The 19360-nt window shown below is 50.3% G+C and overlaps 6 protein-coding genes across 6 annotated transcripts; 3 read left to right on the top strand and 3 right to left on the bottom strand.

Moving 5' to 3' along the window:
* Positions 1-285: 285 nt before the first annotated feature.
* L3040_006930 (uncharacterized protein) lies at positions 286-3877 on the bottom strand (the record flags this gene model as incomplete). The annotated part of the gene is made up of 7 exons (XM_007296833.2): positions 286-922; positions 1114-1299; positions 1462-1487; positions 1562-1640; positions 1703-1765; positions 2155-3596; positions 3653-3877. The coding sequence occupies 7 exons, from the start codon at positions 3875-3877 to the stop codon at positions 286-288; spliced, it is 2658 nt and encodes an 885-aa protein (XP_007296895.2).
* A 2096-nt stretch (positions 3878-5973) lies between these two features.
* L3040_006929 (uncharacterized protein) lies at positions 5974-8555 on the bottom strand (the record flags this gene model as incomplete). The annotated part of the gene is made up of 2 exons (XM_007296832.1): positions 5974-8327; positions 8378-8555. The coding sequence occupies 2 exons, from the start codon at positions 8553-8555 to the stop codon at positions 5974-5976; spliced, it is 2532 nt and encodes an 843-aa protein (XP_007296894.1).
* A 201-nt stretch (positions 8556-8756) lies between these two features.
* L3040_006928 (uncharacterized protein) lies at positions 8757-10525 on the top strand (the record flags this gene model as incomplete). The annotated part of the gene is made up of 3 exons (XM_007296831.2): positions 8757-8925; positions 8977-9500; positions 9551-10525. 3 exons carry the CDS (start codon positions 8757-8759, stop codon positions 10523-10525), a joined length of 1668 nt encoding a protein of 555 aa, XP_007296893.2.
* A 913-nt stretch (positions 10526-11438) lies between these two features.
* L3040_006927 (uncharacterized protein) lies at positions 11439-12258 on the top strand (the record flags this gene model as incomplete). Its single annotated transcript, XM_007296830.1, has 2 exons — positions 11439-11892; positions 11951-12258. 2 exons carry the CDS (start codon positions 11439-11441, stop codon positions 12256-12258), a joined length of 762 nt encoding a protein of 253 aa, XP_007296892.1.
* A 2214-nt stretch (positions 12259-14472) lies between these two features.
* On the top strand, positions 14473-15269 carry L3040_006926 (uncharacterized protein; the record flags this gene model as incomplete). The annotated part of the gene is made up of 4 exons (XM_066156092.1): positions 14473-14578; positions 14629-14788; positions 14838-15171; positions 15258-15269. 4 exons carry the CDS (start codon positions 14473-14475, stop codon positions 15267-15269), a joined length of 612 nt encoding a protein of 203 aa, XP_066010908.1.
* A 1942-nt stretch (positions 15270-17211) lies between these two features.
* L3040_006925 (uncharacterized protein) lies at positions 17212-18572 on the bottom strand (the record flags this gene model as incomplete). The annotated part of the gene is made up of 6 exons (XM_007296828.1): positions 17212-17543; positions 17670-17951; positions 18034-18174; positions 18236-18296; positions 18342-18354; positions 18505-18572. 6 exons carry the CDS (start codon positions 18570-18572, stop codon positions 17212-17214), a joined length of 897 nt encoding a protein of 298 aa, XP_007296890.1.
* Between the last annotated feature and the right edge of the window lie 788 nt (positions 18573-19360).

Raw genomic sequence — 19360 nt, 5'->3', positions numbered from 1 at the left:
GAGATGAATTAGATATTATACTGGGAGAGTGCGGGTTCAAATTTCATGGAAATCTGTTTGGTGGAATTTATGCGGGATAGAAATGGTGGGAGATATTTAAAAGAAAAATTAGCTCGAGTCGGCTGAGAAAAGACTTGATGTGGCCGCACCAGACGCCGTGAGACTAGTTCTGCTTAGAAGAAGGCCTACCAGAGAAAGAGATGCCCTAGGGGGGTTTTTTTTAATCCTTTCATCATAAAAGGAAAAGCCTCCTCATGAGACGTGGCTGGTGCCTGCTATCGAATATCATTTCAGCTCATCCAACTGAGCAGTTGCAACCGGTCCACCTCTGGCCTTGGAGACAGCCTCGGCTCCACTGCCTCTCCAAGCACTCTCGATGAGTCCAACGATGTAGTCAACGCCTACATTCTTCTTCACCTGAGCGAAAATGGTAGGTCCGCCCTCGCGTATCTTCCTAGCATCCCGGTCCATCACATCCAGATCCGCACCGACAGCCTCAGCTAGATCCGTCTTGTTCACAATCAAGAGATCACTCTGCGTGATCCCAGGTCCACCCTTGCGAGGGATTTTGTCACCTCCACTGACATCAATGACATAAATGATGTAATCAGCCAGTTCGCGAGAGTAGTTTGCCGCTAGATTATCGCCGCCAGACTCGATCAGTAGAAGGTCTGAAGTGAACTCTCGATGGAGGTCTTCTAGCGCTGCGAGGTTGGCGGAGATGTCTTCGCGGACTGCCGCGTGTGGGCAGCCTCCAGTCTCTATAGCGCGGATCCGGGAGGCGGGCAGTGCCTTGTTCTTGGTGAGGAACTCGGCGTCTTCACGGGTAAAGATGTCGTTGGTCACAGCCGCGATGGAGTATTTCTCTCGGAGTGCAAGGCAGAGAGCTAGCATGAGAGCAGTCTTTCCGGAGCCAACAGGTCTGGATGGTGGTTAGCATCTGTCTGGAAGAACAGTGCCTCTGCTCGGGGGAACGCTGAAATGCCCAAAAGAAGACGAGAGATATATATCTTCGGTCACCTGATATACACGTGATATGATTTACCCCGCCACCACCCCGCCGTCGATGACTTGGAAATGCAAAATCTCGGACAAAGGAATTGGGTTGCATACCCTCCAATACCGATAGTAAAGGCTCGTTCAGACCAATTTCTCCCCTCGATGATGGGCATCTCGCGTCCCATATAGCTGCCCGGTCCATCCAGAACCTCATGCGTATGTCCATGATCTGCTGGCGTGTTGTGGTCGTGGGTATGCCCACCTGGGGCAGCGTGGTCGTGGCCCATTGCGAGGGATTGGCTTGGTACGATTTAGATGTGCGTCTGTAAATGTGACAATGTCTCGAGAAGAGATGGATAAGAAGAGATTGTTAATGTCTTCTCGCCATCTGTGGCCGTGGCCGAAGTTGATATATATAATACTCTACGGAGTATGGGGAATAAGGCTAGAAGACTCGCTTACTGTGTCTTGGCAGCAGCATGTCTCCACTCCAACCTTTCTCAGCCTCGTCTCTTGACAAGAAGCTGGATAAACAGAAGTCGGCATCACAGTAAGGGCGTACACATTGGTTGAGGTTTCCAAAGATTGGTCTCAACGTTCGTGGGGTAAAGTGTAGAGAAAGGAAGCTGAAGCTGGGCGTCCTGAATTCGCTTAGCGGCCTCACGTGCAACGGCAACCATCGACAACATGCACAGCTGCCTACATTGTTCTGCCCGGCGGCCTCAGCACTAGCAGCAGCGATATATGTCCGAAAGCCGTAAATTGGCTGTGTTGATGAGAAGGAGAGGTAGATGAGGGCGGTGATGGAGCATGCTGGAAGATCTTTTGAAATCACGAAAGGAAAATCTTGGGTTGAGTTTCGGAGTGGTGCGGCGTAGAAGAAATGGGATATGTATTGGTATCATGTAGATAGCCGACAGGTGGCCGGCCACCAGCAGCAGAATTTTGGATTTCATCATTCTTCATTTTTTTATCATGCAACCACAAAGACGAAGTTTGTGGTTGAGGGTGGTAAGACATAAACATACATCTAAACATATCGCATGAGGCATCAAAATATACACAGAAAAGAAAAGAAGAACTTTCTCCCACGGGCTCAGCGTCCCGCGCCAGGGTTCAACACCGCCCGCCGCTTACAGCCGTCGACGAACATACCCAGGTCGTGGTGTGATATCCGTCGACTCGCTGGCGCTCCCGTACGTAGCAGCAAGCGTCGCATCAAAGTCCGTCGTCTCGCCCTCGGGCTTCGGCTTCCCGAAATTGTCCGACATGGGCCTGACGATCTGGCACCTCAGACTCTGCGCCTCGGACATGACCTCCATCTTCGTGTTGTTGGTCTGGATGAACAGCCTCTCCCGCGTCTCGGCGCCGTTCCACGTGGTCCAGTCCGGCGCGCCCACCTCCCGGTCGATGTTGGGGTCGAGAGTGCGCATGAAGCTCGTGAGGTACTTCCTCACCAGCGGGATGATGGGCGCGTTCGTCGTGGTGTAGGTGGCGGGGGCTCCGCCGTCCGTTCGGGAGGGACCCCAGAGGGCGTAGGCATCGACCGTGTGCCAGGCGCCGAACCCGATCGCCTCGTCAGTCGGGTCGAGAACGGTGTACTTGTAGTTCCAGGTCAAGCCTCCGTCGGCGGCGATGAAGTCCTGGATGTTCTTGATGATGCAGTGAGTGCCGATGTCCCCGATAGCGTTGGCGGCGTTCCTCCACTTGCGTCCCGATTCGGGGAAATGGGTCTCGTTCTTGACGAGCCAGAGCTTCTCCAGGATCGCGACAGCGGCATCGGTGATGGTAGGGTCCGAGTTTTTGAGCCAGGTGGCAGCTTGCTCGACGGTGTCGGTGTCCTGTGGCGCGTTGTACTTCGTGCCTTCGTTGGCGTCGGATCCCCAGATCGTAGGGAGCTTGCTGTAGTTGCCCTGGGCAAAGAGGTTGAGCATGGAGTCGGTGTACAGCTCGCCGTCAATATGGGGGTTGAACCAGCAGTTGCTAGTCATCACGTGTTCGGCCTTGCGGAGACAGGCGAGGGTATCGGTAGAGTTGCCACAGTGCTTGTCCTTTACCAGACAGTCGTACTGGAGCTGTCCCAGTTCCATCGTTCTCATGCTCACCCAGGCGCCCGAGTGGCTCATGCCTCCGACGAACGGCGGGCTCTCCAGATTCGCAGCCATCAAAAGTCCAACGGACGCACCGCCGGCACTGACTCCGTCGAGCACGACCTGGTCCGGGTTGCCCCCAAAACGGCAGATGTGCCTTTGGACCCATTCGAGGGCCTTCAGTTGGTCCTTGATGCCGTTGTTCAAGCTGCCGCCAGCTTTGACCTCCGCACTCTGGAGAAATCCCCAAGCTCCGACACGGTAGTTGAACTGCACAACGACGATGTTCTCTTCTCTGACGATCTCAGAGGGATCCCAGTTAGGGCTGGAGTTGGAACCAAACCCGCCACCTTGGAGGAAGAACATGACAGGGAGTCTGGAGTCGACCGTTGCGCCTGTGGGAGCGTAAACGCTGATGTACAGGCAATCTTCACCGGCGGTAAACTTGGTCGTTTTGGTGGTGACGGTCCAGTCATTCGGCTGCTGCGGCAGGCAGATGTATCCGTTCTGAGATATCGTCAATTCATAGATCATAGAAGCCAGGACAACAACTGAGTTCCTACCTCCGTAGCATTTTGGATCCCGATCTCCTTAGGAGGATCCTGTGGTGCGGCGAACCGCAAATCACCAAGTGGAGGAGCGGCGTATCGCATCCCAAGCCACTTGCTTACGCCTTCTTCATGAATAGCGCCGGAGTAGGTCGCGTATCCCAGATCAACGACAATGTCTACAGCGAAAGCTGGCGTGATTGCCGCCAGCAAAAGAGCGAAATGTGTAGCCTGCCACATCGTGTGGGTACGGTAATCTTTCAAAAGAATGTGTGTCGTTAATGCAAAACAATTATGAATGTCATGTACCACAGGTACGTATGTAGCGAAGGAAAGAGGGCGTAGGGCTGTAGGGCTGAAGGGCTGAAGGGCTGAAGGGAAGAAACAATGGGAACTTCATAAATTTATACTTGCGTAGTACGTAGTATGTACGCATCTTTTAAGCCCTGGTTGCGGCCTATAATTCGAACCGTATTCCGCAATTCAATCTGCTTGTGCCATATTTTATCTAAAACAGAAAGGGTTTGTCCGACGCAGAGGAAGACGACGACTTGACCGTAATTATACAAGGATATGAGACGGCTCAATGGGAAATTTCAGGAATTGCAAGCGACAAAGTCTATTTAAGCTGCTGGGATTAATTTGAAACCAACAAATGCAACGAGCAGAAGAGGGCCAAGACGGAGAGATCATTTTCGCGGAGGTTGAATATGAAGTCAAAGAAGATGAGAGGGTCGTGCATGGCAAGAAAGGACGCATAATCGGGTTTGAAGTGAAGAAGCTACAGTATGAGGGCCTTTCCAAAAGCTGCGAGGTCAACTCCCGCTGTTGCACCAGAAACTGTATATGCCTATTGTACGTAGTATAATGCCACTCCTATTGCTGTTACATGGCCATTCGAGATCTCCGTAGTCGAGCTTGCACTACCGGGCCGGCCATTGAAGGCCCCATCTTAAGAATGCGTAAGGCCTCACCCATAACTAGGTCGTCAGGCAAATCTTGCCAAATGGTTAAGCGGAACCGGCTAAAGGACTTCTTGACTTCTTCTTCACTTGCCCAGCAGAAAAGGAGGCCGATAGTTTCCCATGCCTGATGCCTCGCACCTAGTGGAGCACGTCTTCGCATTTCCTCAACACCCAAAACCAAATGCCGCTCCATGCTGCGAATTTTGGTTCTTTTCCACCGCGTCCCCGCGGGTCGTAGTCGCCGGGGCCGCCCGTCCCGCCCTTTACTGGTTGCCCCCCTATGTGACATTGACTTCTACTTATCTCAGTCTGAAAAAGCCAATTCCGCGCTCAGATTCAAGAGGCTTCCGGCGCTGTACGGGTACGGTAGTTATCAGTACGTAATAATCTAATCATGGGCGAACAATCAAGGTCGCCCTTTGCATTGCGGGAGCAGCGCAGCCTCACGTGATCTTGCAAATGCTCTTACGCGGTGGCTCTACCAAAGCCGCCGAGCTTTGAGCGAGCTCACGTGCCTTAGTCATATGTCTATGCGGCAAACCATTCGTCCGAAAAGTATACTAGTTCGTCCGTCCACACGAGCCAATCAAAATCCCTTCCGGCATCCCAAATTATTTTTGCAAATATATTACTACTGTCACTTTGACCAAGCATTACAAGAGTCAATCTGCAATCTTTGATGGTCTAACGGTCATGATTTCCGCTTGTCATTCAGACAAGTTCGCGGGAGATCGGGGTTCGACTCCCCGTCAGAGAGCTATCGCGTGCGCCTTCTCTAGAGTTCATGTCCCCAAGTGTATGCTTGGAACCAGGTTTTGGTTTTTTTTTTAGAGTTTCTCAATCATTTTGTGGTTGTCAGACGCGTAGAAGTTGGAGGCCATAGCAAGGTATAGACGAATGCGAGGATTTCACACTGTCCAGGACAGCAAGCTCGTGTACGGAGGACGATTGGTAGGTATACGTAGTACTTCGGTGTGTCTACGGTATGACATTCCAGATTGCTTTGCTAGGTTTGGAATTGGGTTCGAAGCACGGTTAGTTAGGGCTTAGGAGGAATGATGGCTTCTATTGGAAATGGGGGGAGATAGGAATACCAAGAACATGCGTTATCACAACTGATTGAAGAGCATAACCGTCCACTCACCTCACTTACGTAGTACGTGGGCCTCCTTACAGCCCTCTCGGTCCGATTAATCTAGTCTGAAAAACATGAACAGAGTTTGAAGTGAACGGTGAATCTTGCTATTTTCCACCTTGGGCTCTGGCAGTCAACATACCTACGGTATCATCTAGAAAAAACACCAACAAGCAAACAAGTTTTGTGTCCATAGCCCTCCCATTTTACCCTAAGCAATTCCTATATCCATCCCCTTAGACCGGAACTCCACCCCGTTCATCAACCTCCATAGCCACATCCCCCTCACCCACAAGCTGCGGCACAGATTCCTCCTCCTCCGCCTTCCAAGCCCTTGCATTCCGCGGCCACATGCGCTTGTACAGACTCACCCCCACCGAATCCTGTGGATTAATCTTCCCGTCAAATGTAGCCTTGAAATATCCGTGCGTACCCAGGCTTTCCTTGATAAACCCACTTCTGCCGCGCTTCGTCCACAATTGCAAAGCCTTGAACCATTCCACATCCTCGCGGTTGAAGAACATGTAGCGGATTGTCACAAGCTTCTTGTGGATCTTGTACGGGTGACCCGTGAGGATGATGCGCTTGGCGATCACGCGAGAGGAGGAGGGAGCCATCGATGTTCCGGTTCCGATAAGGGTGAAGGGGAGGGGTGAGGGAAATGCTTCGCTAGGGATATTGCGTTTAAAGAAAAGAGCAGGCACGGATCCCCACGTAAGGGGTGCGACAAAGCTTGCGATTGTGGATTGCCCGGGGTGTAGGAATCGGTCGAATTTGTGGACGTCGTTGGAGGTGTTGCCACCTTGGGAAAAGATGGGGTTGATGATGAAGCGGCGGGGGCCGCATTGCATTATCATTTCCTCTTTGGATCGGACGGATGTTGTGTAGTCGGAGTTGAGGGTGAGGCTGAAGTTGAGGACGGCGCGCTTCTGCTCGTGGCGGAGGAGGGAGAAGAGGTTGAGTGGGCGAGACGGGTTATGAGTTGCTTGTAGAGAAGTAGGAACGTTACGGAGATAGATGTGCACACGAGCACCAGCTACGACGCCGCCGACCAGAGCTTCACGGGTGACTTGACTTCTGGCTTTCTTATACTCAGGTACTTGGAGCAGTCGTCTCCAGTCCTCCGGCTCGTAAGCTCTATCCTCTGCTTCTTCCCAGTGACTTGTGCGCAAGCTCTTCAGTCCGCGGTATTTAAGCAGACGCTCTCGAGCAAGGACATGGGGATGTAACTCAATCTCATCCGGGAACTCGCGATCATCCTCTGCTTCGTCGACCTTACGATTTCTGAAGGCAGCAAGTTGCTCCGCCTCAGCTTCATCGTCAGGTGTCGGATCCAGGAACATTTCAGATTTGGCGTATTCTGTTGGCGCAAACTCTGTTGGTTCTCTCGGTGCAAGTCCTTCAACTCCATCTTGCGGCAATGCTGGGGCATCCATTGACACATCTCCTTGATCATCCACATCCTCAATATCAGATCCAGAATCGGAGAAAGTGTCCCCCAAATACCACGCAGCTTGATAATTCGAAGTTCCCTTCGGTAATCTTTTTGGCTTGGCAGGCAAGTGAGTTTCGTCGTCTGAGAAATAATGGTGGTCATCCAAAAGCACTCCTCGCTTGTCTGTTGTCGCTACTGACATCGTCGCATCGATGTCATCGTCCATCATAGCTTCTTCGGGGGCCAAATCAGCGGTATCATCCTGGTCCTCTGTTGGCGTAGCTAGCACAATCTCCATGTCGCTTTCGTCCATCGCCGTTTCGTCTTGTCGTCGCTTCTTCGAGTTCAGTGGTGCAGCAGTTATCTTCTCAATTTGGAAGTCGCCCCAGTCGCCAACTTGAACCAACCTGTCTGGTTGCAAGCTGCGGCCTCTGATGACACCAGTCAAAATAACACAACCATGCTCATTCTCCGGCCATTTGACATCATCCACAAGCATCCAACTTCTTTCCTCCCTCCACCTGACGCCCTTGGGTGTAGTCGTACATAAAGATCGCATGAGGTTGGCGCATTCCTGTCGCGAGTCCAAGTTGTGTACCTTCTCCTGATCCGGATGGAAATGCGTAACGTACGACTTCAGAGAAGCCAATACTTGGGGTCTCCGCTTGGGTGGCTCTACTTTGTCCAGCCCTTGAACAACAGTCAAAAGAGTGGAAAGACCCTGGCTCTCTACACTTCTGATAATGAGCTCGCCCAACTCATCCACCTCTTGGTCCGGCGAAAGTATGAAGATAACAAAGTCTGCCACTCTTCCAGCATCCAGACATGCTACCAAGTCCCGCTTAACCATCACATACTGCACTTTCTGCTTGAAGCGATCGATGTCCGTTCGCAACAACCCTTCCTCTGGTACCTCGGCCTCGATATCCAGGCTTCCACTCAGCTGTCGCACCGCCGCAGAAGCGTCTCCATCTTCGCACAATGGAATCACAGCGACTATCCTCGGCGCTCCATCTCGGCCTGCGAAGATACTGGTCTCTCTTAGATGCTCCTTGTGTTTGGTAAGTTGCTTCTGTCGGGCTTGGTTTCGACGGTCGAACTTGGACATGAGCTGCTGGTGGGGAGACTTTCGGTGGCTCAGATCTGCAAGTTTTCCTATCCATTATCAGTATCTTCTCCTCGAGTGGGATATGGAGGGGTAGTACCCTTCGCGATTTCCTTCAATGCGCCCTTGGTTGTCTTCCTGGACTTGAACGCCTTCTGAGTCCCCTTGGTGGTGCTCCTATGCGAGTGGCCTTGAACACTTGAAGGCATGTTGCCGTTGCCTCCGGCTTTGAATCTGAAAGGTATCGACGCCAGTTTGTAGGATTCCTGAGGTTGCATGGTTAACGTGCATCGTTGAAAATGTTCATTTTTCTTGTGCGCTTATCGCTTAAGCCTTATCGGAAAAGACTTGGCATTTGGCAGCCCTCTTAGAAAAAGTTCGGAAATATTCACGGCCTAAACATCATGATCCGACTTTCTCGCACCGCCAATTCGAAAACCGCGAAGAACTGACCGGAAATACCGCAAATGCTGGAAACCATGGAACTGGATCGCCCGAAGATCGAGAACGGTGCCAAGCAGCATTTCAATGGCGCTGTCCCGATTAAACGCGCCCGGATGGATTTGGCTGCGACGGCTCCAGACGCAGCGTTGATACAGAAGCAGAAGGAAGCCAACAAGCAATACGGAAGAGGGAAGAAGATCCCGTGTACGTAGCACTCAATATGGGCTTCGTGGAAGCGCGACTGACTCCGACTAGTAAAGGGAATCAAGAACAGGAAACTGCGTGCGAATCTTAGAGCACAAGAATCGAAATACCAAACGGCGATATTGCGAGCAAAAGATGCGGAAATATTAAACGAAAATACCGAGGGATTCCTGGAACCAGAAACCGAATTAGAAAGAACCTATAAGGTCAAGCAACGAGACATTCAAAGGGATGTTGCGATTGAGACTGCCAAAAAGGGATTCGAGCTCAAGCTGGACTCGTTAGGACCGTATGTGTGTGATTATACCCGCAATGGAAGAGATCTATTACTGGCGGGGCGGAAAGGTCATGTCGCTACCATGGACTGGCGGGATGGGAAGCTGGGATGCGAAATTCAATTGGGAGAGACCGTAAGGGATGCGAAGTGGCTGCGAAACAATCAAAGCTTCGCTGTGGCGCAGAAGAAATATGTCTACATATACGACCAGGCAGGTGTGGAGATACATTGTTTGAAGAAGCATATCGAGGTCACGAATATGGAATATCTGCCTTATCATCAGCTGCTTGCCACCGTAGTAAGTACACCGCTCTCAGATCTATCACGGAATGCTGATCTCAAAAATAGGGCAATGCGGGTTATCTAAAATACTTGGATGTATCCACAGGTCAAATGGTCGTCGAGACACCAACCAAACTCGGGTCACCAACAGCACTCACCCAAAATCCTCAAAACGCAATCCTACATATGGGCCACCAGAACGGAACAGTCACACTCTGGTCGCCGAATTCTTCAACTCCGCTAGTCAAGCTTCTCGCTCATCGAGGTCCAGTCCGTGCAATGTCAGTTGACCGTGAAGGTAGATATATGGTCTCGACAGGCCAAGATATGAAGATGTCAGTCTGGGACATCAGGATGTTCAAGGAGGTCAATAGCTACTTCACACGCCAACCCGCATCTTCTGTCGCAATTTCAGACCGTGGCTTGACAGCCGTAGGATGGGGAACCCAGACATCCATATGGCGGGGTTTGTTCACCAAGCACGCTTCAGAACAAGAGAAGGTCCAAAGTCCATACATGGCATGGGGTGGTGAGGGAAAGAGGATAGAGCGGGTAAAATGGTGTCCGTTCGAGGATATCTTGGGCGTATCCCATGACGCGGGATTTTCGTCCATCATCGTGCCAGGAGCCGGCGAACCCAACTTTGACGCCCATGAAATTAATCCCTACGAGAACACGAAGCAGCGACAGGAGAACGAGGTCCGGCAGCTGCTGAACAAGCTGCAGCCAGAGATGATCTCCTTGAACCCAGAATACATTGGTAACTTGGACTTGCGGACTGCGGAGCAACGCAAGGCGGAGCAAGATTTGGACAAGAAGCCTGTAGATCCCGTAGCGGATATCAAGAATCGCGGGAGAGGAAAGAATAGTTCGCTGAGAAAACATCTCCGCAAGAAGGGAGGCAAGAATATTATTGACGAGCGGAGATTGAAGATCGAGGAGATGAAGAAAGCGCAGACAGAGAAGCATCAGAGGCGGCTGAAGGAGTCGCAGCAAGAGCTAGGGCCAGCCCTGAGTCGCTTTGCTACGAAACGGGGGTGAACATGGTATGGGCATACTGTTGCGTTTGTAGCAACAATCGATACCCATCTTAGATGTCAGCTTACGACTGTGTGTCTGACTCGGAAATCACTATTAGCAGCATCGTCTCGATCCAGTTCTAGTCCCTATCCAGTCCAGCTATTAGGCTACCTTATATACACCTCGTTTGTAAGTCTATATCAAAGAAAGAGCGTGTACTTACAAATGTGTAATCGGCGTAACGAGAGCCGGTTCTTCTGAGCAGATGGCCACCTCCCTCCCCTCGTGACGCTAAGCGAAGGGGGGGTGACACTGGTCTGGATATCAACATTACTCGAAGTGCTTGCACACCCGTTTGTTTGCGTACATTTCCGGATATTTGAGATACACTTGGATGTCTAATCATGGATCAAGTGCATTTGTACCTTTACGAATTGAAAGACCCAGCACCAGATCCTCAATTTATATCAGATGCAAAGAAACATCTCGGTGTGGTGAGAGTTGCCCGGATTTGAACAACATACAGATCTAAATAGATCGAGGGGGTCTATTGCGTGCTGAATTGAACTACCGGTACCTACGAACTGAATCTAGGTTTTCACCAGTTCAAAAATGAAAAGTTTTGATGTATTTGGTTCAGCCAATGAATGACATGATAGTCTCCACTCTAGTTTTCTGCAGCTTCTTCGACGCACGTCTTATCTTTTGTTGCACTTCGCAAAAGTAATTGCCCTGAACTCCAGGCACTTTCCAGGCACGAGTTTGAGACCTGAGGCAGAAAAAAAAATGACGTTTAAGACACCTGAGATACTTGTAAATAAAAATTACCTCGTATTCGCGACCGAAACCGCGTCGTCCCGAGCAACACCTTTGACGACGACGACGACGACGACAACACAGGATTCGAGACCGCCACTAACGGCTGTAAACCAAGATGGCAGACCGCTCGGCCCCGACTACGATAGCTGTCATCATCAGCACAGCGCTCATTGCCGGCGTCAGCGGGTATCTGCTAGGAATCGGGTCGTCTCTGGGTATCATCCCGAATCCTTTTGGCGCGAAGACGCCGGTCAAGCGGGGAGTTGAGAATTATGACGACGAGGAGGAGAGTGAGGAGGAGGATATCGACGCTTCTATACTAGACCATGCGCCGAACTGGTCGAATGGGTTCGAGGCGGATCAGAGGGACGGGCTGAGAGCGACGGCAGCGGGCGTGAGCGCGAGCGCAAAGAAGCAGGCCGCCAAGGCTAAGAAGGACTCGGATTGGGAAGATGTGACTGTCAAGGGTGAGGATCCCGAGAAGGAGGCTGCGAGGCCCGAGTGGGAGGATAGCAGCGAGGAGTGCAAGCTGGTGTTGGTTGTGCGGACGGATTTGGGGATGACCAAGGGTATCTATTCCTTCTTTTCCGGGGATATTGGGAAATGATTGCTGATCAATTTAAATAGGGAAAATTGCAGCTCAATGCGGACATGCGACTCTGGCGTGCTACAAGCACTTCCTGAAGCACGATCCCAAGTCCAAGACGTTACGCAGGTGGGAGAAACAAGGGCAGGCGAAGATTGCGTTACAGGCGAAGGACGAGGACGAGCTGGACATGCTCCAAGCGACTGCGATTAGCTTGGGTCTCGTGGCGGAGGTCATTGCGGATGCTGGACGGACACAGATCGCGAGTGGGAGCCATACGGTCCTTGGGATTGGACCTGCGCCGAAGAGTGTCGTTGACCAGATCACGGGGCACTTGAAGCTGCTTTGATTGATCAGAGGCAACTGTACACATCGACGGCGTTGCGGAAAGAATGACCTATGGGTTACACACGGCATATATGCGGAGTTCGTGGATTCGATTTTGCTATAGAGATGCCCCTAGTATCGGTCCCGGCGTCAAACATGAAGAAAGGGTCTCCCTCGGGTCCTGCGACATGCAGTCAAAAATTGCAGATATTGATCCTCTCTTCTCAAGGTCTCTCCCATCTTAGACATTTTGGAAGCCTATTACAGAGACCATGGCCGGTTTCATGCCTGTCGTGGTATTCTGTCTTGTGTTTTCTTTGCTTTGTTCACATACTCATTTAAGCTTCAGCAGATGCGCGATATGACCAGAGGGCTGGCCTACAAGCCTCTCTTACAGGATGAGATCAAGGATTCTATATCGGCAGGCCGAATAGCTCTTTACACAGACCCGAGCCCAATCCGTCTTGGTTTCAATTTGTAATTGCTTGCTTAGGTACGAAGCCAAGTCAATTATAAATCGCAGGGCTTCATAGGGGTTCCTCTCGGCTCTCGGGGAGTTTAGTCTACGGCAGCCTTGCTTATCCATATTCAAGTCAAGTATTTGAATACTGGACATTCGCTTAATAGCGACTCACATGGATGGCTACTTGCGATGTTGCTTCCTGCAGCAGACTTGAACTCCTCCAAGGAAAGTTGAATCCTTCCCTCGTCTTGAGTATCTCAGAGTCCAGAGCCTCAATGCGGAGCGATACGTGAAAGAAAGTCATCAGCTCGGTAGCCCCAGCGTGTCGCCCTTGCTTACTTCCACCACGGACACGTTAGATGGTCCATACTTCGAAAATCGCATTTGGGTTGTCTCTGCCCAAGCACTCCAATCTTCTCATTCCCAGCATTTCCACCTCCAATGGCTTCAGCTACTTCCTATCGGCTTTGCTAGTTTTTATGTGAGAGCTAAGTGCAGAGTTGTTCCTCAGCCGTCGCTACTGCTTATTGCCCTCTTGATTCGTAGCCCTAACTATTGGAAATAGCAGACAACTCTCTGTTCTTTATTTCGAATATCATGGGAAGGCAAGTCCGTTGACGATGGCAGGGGGTGGGTGGGGTTTACTGTGCGTCATCGTAAGCGAGCCCCGGAAAACCAAAAGCCGTCTCGCTTACGAGTATTATGGAAGGTACGCCCCGCAACTGTAGCCCATCGGGAAGGCACATTACAATCGGTCGGACTTGCCGGGTATGGGTTTGGCTAATCGTGCTTTTCTCACTTGAAATCTCGTTCCATCCAGCTTTCTTCTTCTTTCTCGAGTAGAATCATCATCATTCATCATTTGCATCATTTGCAAGTTACATTATTACAGCGAATCGATTTCAGGCTTCCTATTTCCTCCACCACTCTCGCTCGCATAGCACAGTCTATCACTTAACTCCAAGCTCCATCTCCCGCGGTCAAGATTATCATTGCCGAGGGTGAGGCGCTGTCAAACCACGCAGTAACACCCCCAGGCTAATTGACCTCCTCCGTCACCTGGATTTCCAGATCTCATGCTAATACCACGAGTTTGTAGGATACAGCTTTCCATAGGCCTAGTGCCACTGTACATCCTGCACCTTCATTATAACTAGCTCTTGGATCCCTGGCTCTCGGAACAGATACAACACATATCTCTATTCTGAATAATCGATTAAAAGCACCATCACCTACTTATTTGGCATTCCCAAATCCAATGCTTCGAAGAAAGAGCGTGAGAAGAGAGAGCGTGGGAAGAGAGAGCGTGGGAAGAGAGAGCGTGAGAAGAGAGAGCGTGGGAAGAGAGAGCGTGGGAAGAGAGAGCGTGGGAAGAGAGAGCGTGAGAAGAGAGAGCGTGAGAGAGGAAAGTATTTCAAGGCCGGTCGTCGAAGATGACGAGATCACACCCGCAAATCCGACGCCTCAAACTGGAGCCTCGAGAGTAGAAAGCTTATCCTCGGGCGAGATCGTATCCGCAAATCCGACAGTTGCATTGGACTCATATGGACCAACGGGTAAACCAATCCTGCAAAATTACAAGATGAAGTGCGCCTAACAAGTACATAGGGATTCGTGGTTTGGTCTCATCGCGATATGTGTTGCTTTGCACCACCTGCTCTGCCCTCGGTGGCCTGCTATTCGGCTACGAGTGAGCCTACCTCCGATTCCTATTCTCTCGCTCGTCACTGTTGACAAGTCTTCAGTCAAGGAGTGATCTCTGGAATTCTACGCATGCCGCAGTTCCTTGATCAATTTCCCGAAGTCTCGGATAAAGACTCCCGCAAAGCCCTTAACATAGGAGTGATGACTGGGATGATTGAACTTGGTGCACTGCTTGGTGAGCGACGGTCTTGATCAACAGAAAGTATATTCTGACAAGGGACTCAGGTGCTTTCAACGAAGGCTGGATTGCAGACAAGATATCTCGACGATACTCGATCATCCTGGCGGTATCCATATTCACGCTGGGATCTGCGCTTCAAACTTTTTCTAAGAATTATGAAATGCTTGTCGGCGTACGCTTTGTTGGAGGAATTGGGGTCGGGATGTGAGTCAGTCATTTTCCGCGAATCTTCAGAAGCTGACAGATCTGCCAGGCTGAGCATGGTTGTACCACTTTATATTTCCGAGATATCCCCTCCTGAGCTGCGCGGGTCTTTGATCACCTTTCAAGAGTTGAACATCGTATTTGGCATCATCATCTCTTTCTGGCTTACGTACTTCACAAGATCGCTCAAGGATAACCTCCCGTGGCAAGTTCCCTTTTGTCTCCAGATAATTCCCGGACTTCTGCTTGCGGCCGGCGCAACATGGCTCCTGCCATTCTCACCTCGCTGGCTTGCTTCGAAGGGGAAAGAAAATGAAGCTTTGGCTGTCCTTGCAGAGTTACGAAGGCTGCCTGACTCCGATCCCAGAGTGCAACGGGAATGGGTAGGCATCATTGCAGAGTCAACATTCCAGAAACAAATCCTTGAACAGCGACATCCGAATCTTGCTGCTAAGACATGGTGTAACAGACTGAAGCTTGAATTTGCTTCATGGATGGACTGTTTTAAGTCTGGGTGTTTGAGCAGAACGCATGTTGGAGCCGGGCTGATGTTCTTCCAACAGGTTAGTATATCGGTATCATCAAACTGCCAAGAAGATCTGCTGACAAGGTAGTTCGTGGGGATTAATGCACTGGTCTACTATTCACCATCGTTGTATAAGTAGGTTTCTTTTCTGTTCCAATCCTTATTTCTTCTATCTTCTATTACTTACTCATCGTAGGACGATAGGTCACAAGTACAAAAACCAGCTCATAATTTCTGGCTCACTCAACATCAGTCAATTCGTAGGCGTCCTCCTCAGTATCTGGGGGATTGATCGTTTCGGACGCAGATCAATCTTGCTTTGGGGAAGTATGTGCATGTTGATATGCCTCACCGTGATCGCTACTATGGTCGGAAAGTTTTCATCCGATTGGCCATCTCATATTCTCCCAAGCTGGTTCTGCGTCGGTCTCCTATTCTTCTATATGATGTGTTTCGGGGCTAGCTGGGGCCCGGTACCTTGGGCAATACCAACCGAGATATTTCCCTCGTCGCTGAGAGCCAAAGGTGTAGCTATCTCGACATGCTCCAGTAAGTTACCCATTTTTACCACTATTTTCTCTTACAATTGTCGAGAAACTCACATTCAACTCGATAGACTGGCTGTGTAACTTCATCGTCGTAAGATTATTCCCTATCATGGATCCTCGAAGTTTACTCATCCAAAACAGGGTTTAGTAACGCCGCTGCTAATAGAAAAAACTGGATTTGGTACTTTCGTCTTCTTTGCAGTCACCTGTTTTGCATCTTTGGTCTGGACATATTGCATCGTCCCAGAGACCAAAGGTAAACTCCTGGAGCAGATGGACGAGGTGTTCGGGGACCGAGCAAACGATGCAGAATCGGAGTTGAAGGGTGCGATATTATTGCAGACTCGGGAAAGGACCAATACTGATTGATCTGCTGCCTCTTTTCACCGGGCTCGAGTCCTGGTATGGTGATCCGGAGGCTAGAAATGTTGGCCGATGTTGTCATCGTCAACTTTTAAGCGATATGGTAGATTGAAGGGGGGAAAAAGGCTTAGCGCAAAGGTATTGTTGAGATTACCGTAGCAAACTTTGAACTTATGCAAGCATCAGTTGTAAAAATTTCCAAATTCTTTTAGCAAACTGACCTAAATCATTCAGCCTGATAAGGATACGTGATAGGGGTAGGGGGGGTGCAAGAATATACCGTTCATGTTCTGTATACTCCTTGGGCAAATCCAGCTGTCTGCGGAAAAGGATGACAACGCGAAAACTCGAAAGCTATTGCGTATATCTATGTGTATCACTTGAAGATATCATCGTAAATGTAATTCAAAGCGGATCGACCGGTGCTAGGTAAAGGTAAGTCTTTAATCGGGCATCATTTCATATTCATATCACACGTTGACGAGTACTATGACCTCGCTCCGAACGACGAACGGGTATGAGAAACTAGGTAGCGAGGAAAGGAAAGGGAAAGGGAAAGGGAAAGGGAAAGGGACCAGTGGTTGGGTTAATCCAAGGAAGAGTCTCCTCCAGAGCTAGCTTTCTTCGTGTAATACATATGGGTCACAATCCATCTTGAGATTCGAATGGATTTTTTCAAGGGGGGGAGGGGGAGATGTCTTTTTATATTTTGTGTAGGGCTAATTATTCTTTTTATTATATTTTTTTTATATTTTTTCTCTTTTTTCTTTCTTCTCTACCCTCGCTTAATTCGGTACTTCGAGGGCGGTCAGTTGAGCATCTGACGCCAGCGATGATGATGATGATGATGATGCTCCAGAGATTATTCGTTACGTTTCACGAGATGAGGATCGGGGCTGCGGAGCGAGGTTTGGGGCTTTTCGGAGTACCATTGAGGAGGAGGATGAGGAGGAGGAGGAGGAGGAGGAGGATAGTTAGCTAGCTAGCTACTTGGTGGTGGCGGCACGCAGATCTGTCACGTAAGGCAAGGAAAAGCGACTCGGCCACACCAAGGTGGGGGGAGGTTTGCGTTTGCGTTTGCGTTTGCTGCTGCTGCTGCTGCTGCTCTCCTCCGCCTCCTCGACGGCCTTGATGTAGGTGCGCAGGTACTCGATGAAGACGATGAAGTGGTAGGTGCCGACGCCCGTCCAGAGGTGCCACCAGCCGTGCAGCTCCGTGAGGAAGCCCAGCGGCATGCCGACGAGGGCGCGCGCGTGCGTCAGCTGCGCGCAGAATTTGTTGTCTATGTCCCAGAGGGAGAAGCCGAGGATGAAGGAGCCTGGGGTTCGTCGGTTGGTTAGTTAGGCAGTCAGTCAGTTAGTAGGTAAACACGGGTCGCGTGAGAAGGGTGAGAAGGAGGAGGAGGAGGAGGAGGAGGAGGAGGAAGAGGAAGTCTTGGGCGTACAGGTTCCGTACAGGGCCAGGCACCGGGCGGCACGTTTCACTCCGACGTCCGGGACGCGCGACGAGAAGAGCCAGATGCACTGGCCCAGGTTGGTGAAGAGCATGACGAGGAAGGTGCGCCGGAACGTCTGCACGTCGCAGATGATGAAGTGGGCGATGGAGGCGGCGATGATGACGCCGGTGAGGAAGGTGGCGAGCGATTTTCGGGACGTGCTGCCCATGGTGATGCTCAGCGAGCCGTAGAGGATGGCGGCGGTGGCGTAGAGCATTGATGCTTCATCAACTAGATCACTGGATTAGCATGGTTCCCAAAGAAGAAGAAAAATGAGGAAAAGAAGGGACAGAGGATAGCTGTCAAGGCGTACTCATCTGCGTGAAGTATTTGAGATTCATGTGGTACAGGGCCGAGCCGACGCCGACGAATATCAGGTTGCCATAGCAGAGGTTCACGACTTGGTCGTTGGAGTTACGGTGGTTGTTGCGGATGCCACGTATCCCGAGGGAAACTCGGTTGATGTCAGTCTACGGACGGAGATGGTGCGATGGAAGAGATATATATGTATATACTGTATCCAACGTTGGTCAGGACGGAAATGAACTCGGCGATGTAGGGAGTGATGTAGTAATCCTGACATCTCAGTTAAAGTTCAGGCTTGCTTCCAGCAGAACATACCATTTCGCAGAACCTAAGAGTTTCAAGTCAGTCGATCTCACTAAGAAATTTTCTTCTTCTTCTTCTTCTTCTTCTTCTTCTTCTTCTCCTCCTCCTTCTTCTCCTTCTTCTTTCTTTCTTTCTTTCTTTCGAGGAATGCTCGATGAAGTACCAAGATACTTACTCGTAGAGGCCAGTATTGGGCCCCCATGCTGACTCGCCCTGGATATATGGCCAACCAAGGAACGGCATGGTGATTAGAATGCCTTACGGTGCGATTGGCGGGGGCGAGAAGTAGAATGCTGTAATCAACCAAGCGGTAGGATGCACCGAAAAGATGCAAAAGATGTGGCATTGTCGTCCTCGCCGGACTCCGTTGTTCCGCACTTCCGGATATTTACTTTCAAGGGGTAAAAGTGGACTAGTCTAGTGGGGCCGGCCATATTGAGGCTGCTGCCAGTGTCAATAGAGGCAGAAGCTTGTTTCGACGCCCCGTTACTTTTATATCTAATCGCTAATACATCTTGGGAACTCTAGGATCAATTTCAGTCTTCGTTATACGCATGTATGTCTCTTTTGTTACTACCTCTCACTTGTTATTTGAAAGAGGATGCTGCACTATCTACTATCTTCTCCAATCCGCTATTAGCGATCGTTACCTATCAGCAATCATGCACTATCTTCGAGGTATTACGATTCACTGTTTACAATCACAGCCCCGAGCTAACTCGGTTCTGATTATTTCGCCTGTAACCTCGTGAGTAAATAATAGATTTGTTACAATGCCAGCGCCCAACGAGATTTCAGCTCAGGAACCACTCACGAGTCAAAGGCGTTACAAATTCTCTAGTGTCTAGTGAAGAAGTGGAAAAGCTCAGTTCTGACCAATATCTCTCTTCGCGTAATATTTGCGGACCCCGACAAACCCCTATCTTCGCTCGCTTAATCTTTTTCTATTTTTTGTTTTCTGTTCTTTGGGCTCGGTATCTTTCACCTGAGTACGACTGGTCTCCGTGATTGGAAGCCTTCCGGAAAATTTT

This window comes from Drepanopeziza brunnea (genome assembly GCF_022702325.1).
Source record: "Drepanopeziza brunnea f. sp. 'multigermtubi' strain 214-2 chromosome Unknown ctg12, whole genome shotgun sequence".
In the NCBI taxonomy this organism is placed as follows: Eukaryota; Fungi; Ascomycota; class Leotiomycetes; order Helotiales; family Drepanopezizaceae; genus Drepanopeziza; species Drepanopeziza brunnea.
Note: the sequence above shows the minus strand (reverse complement) of the source record. Positions and strands in the feature narration are given on the sequence as shown.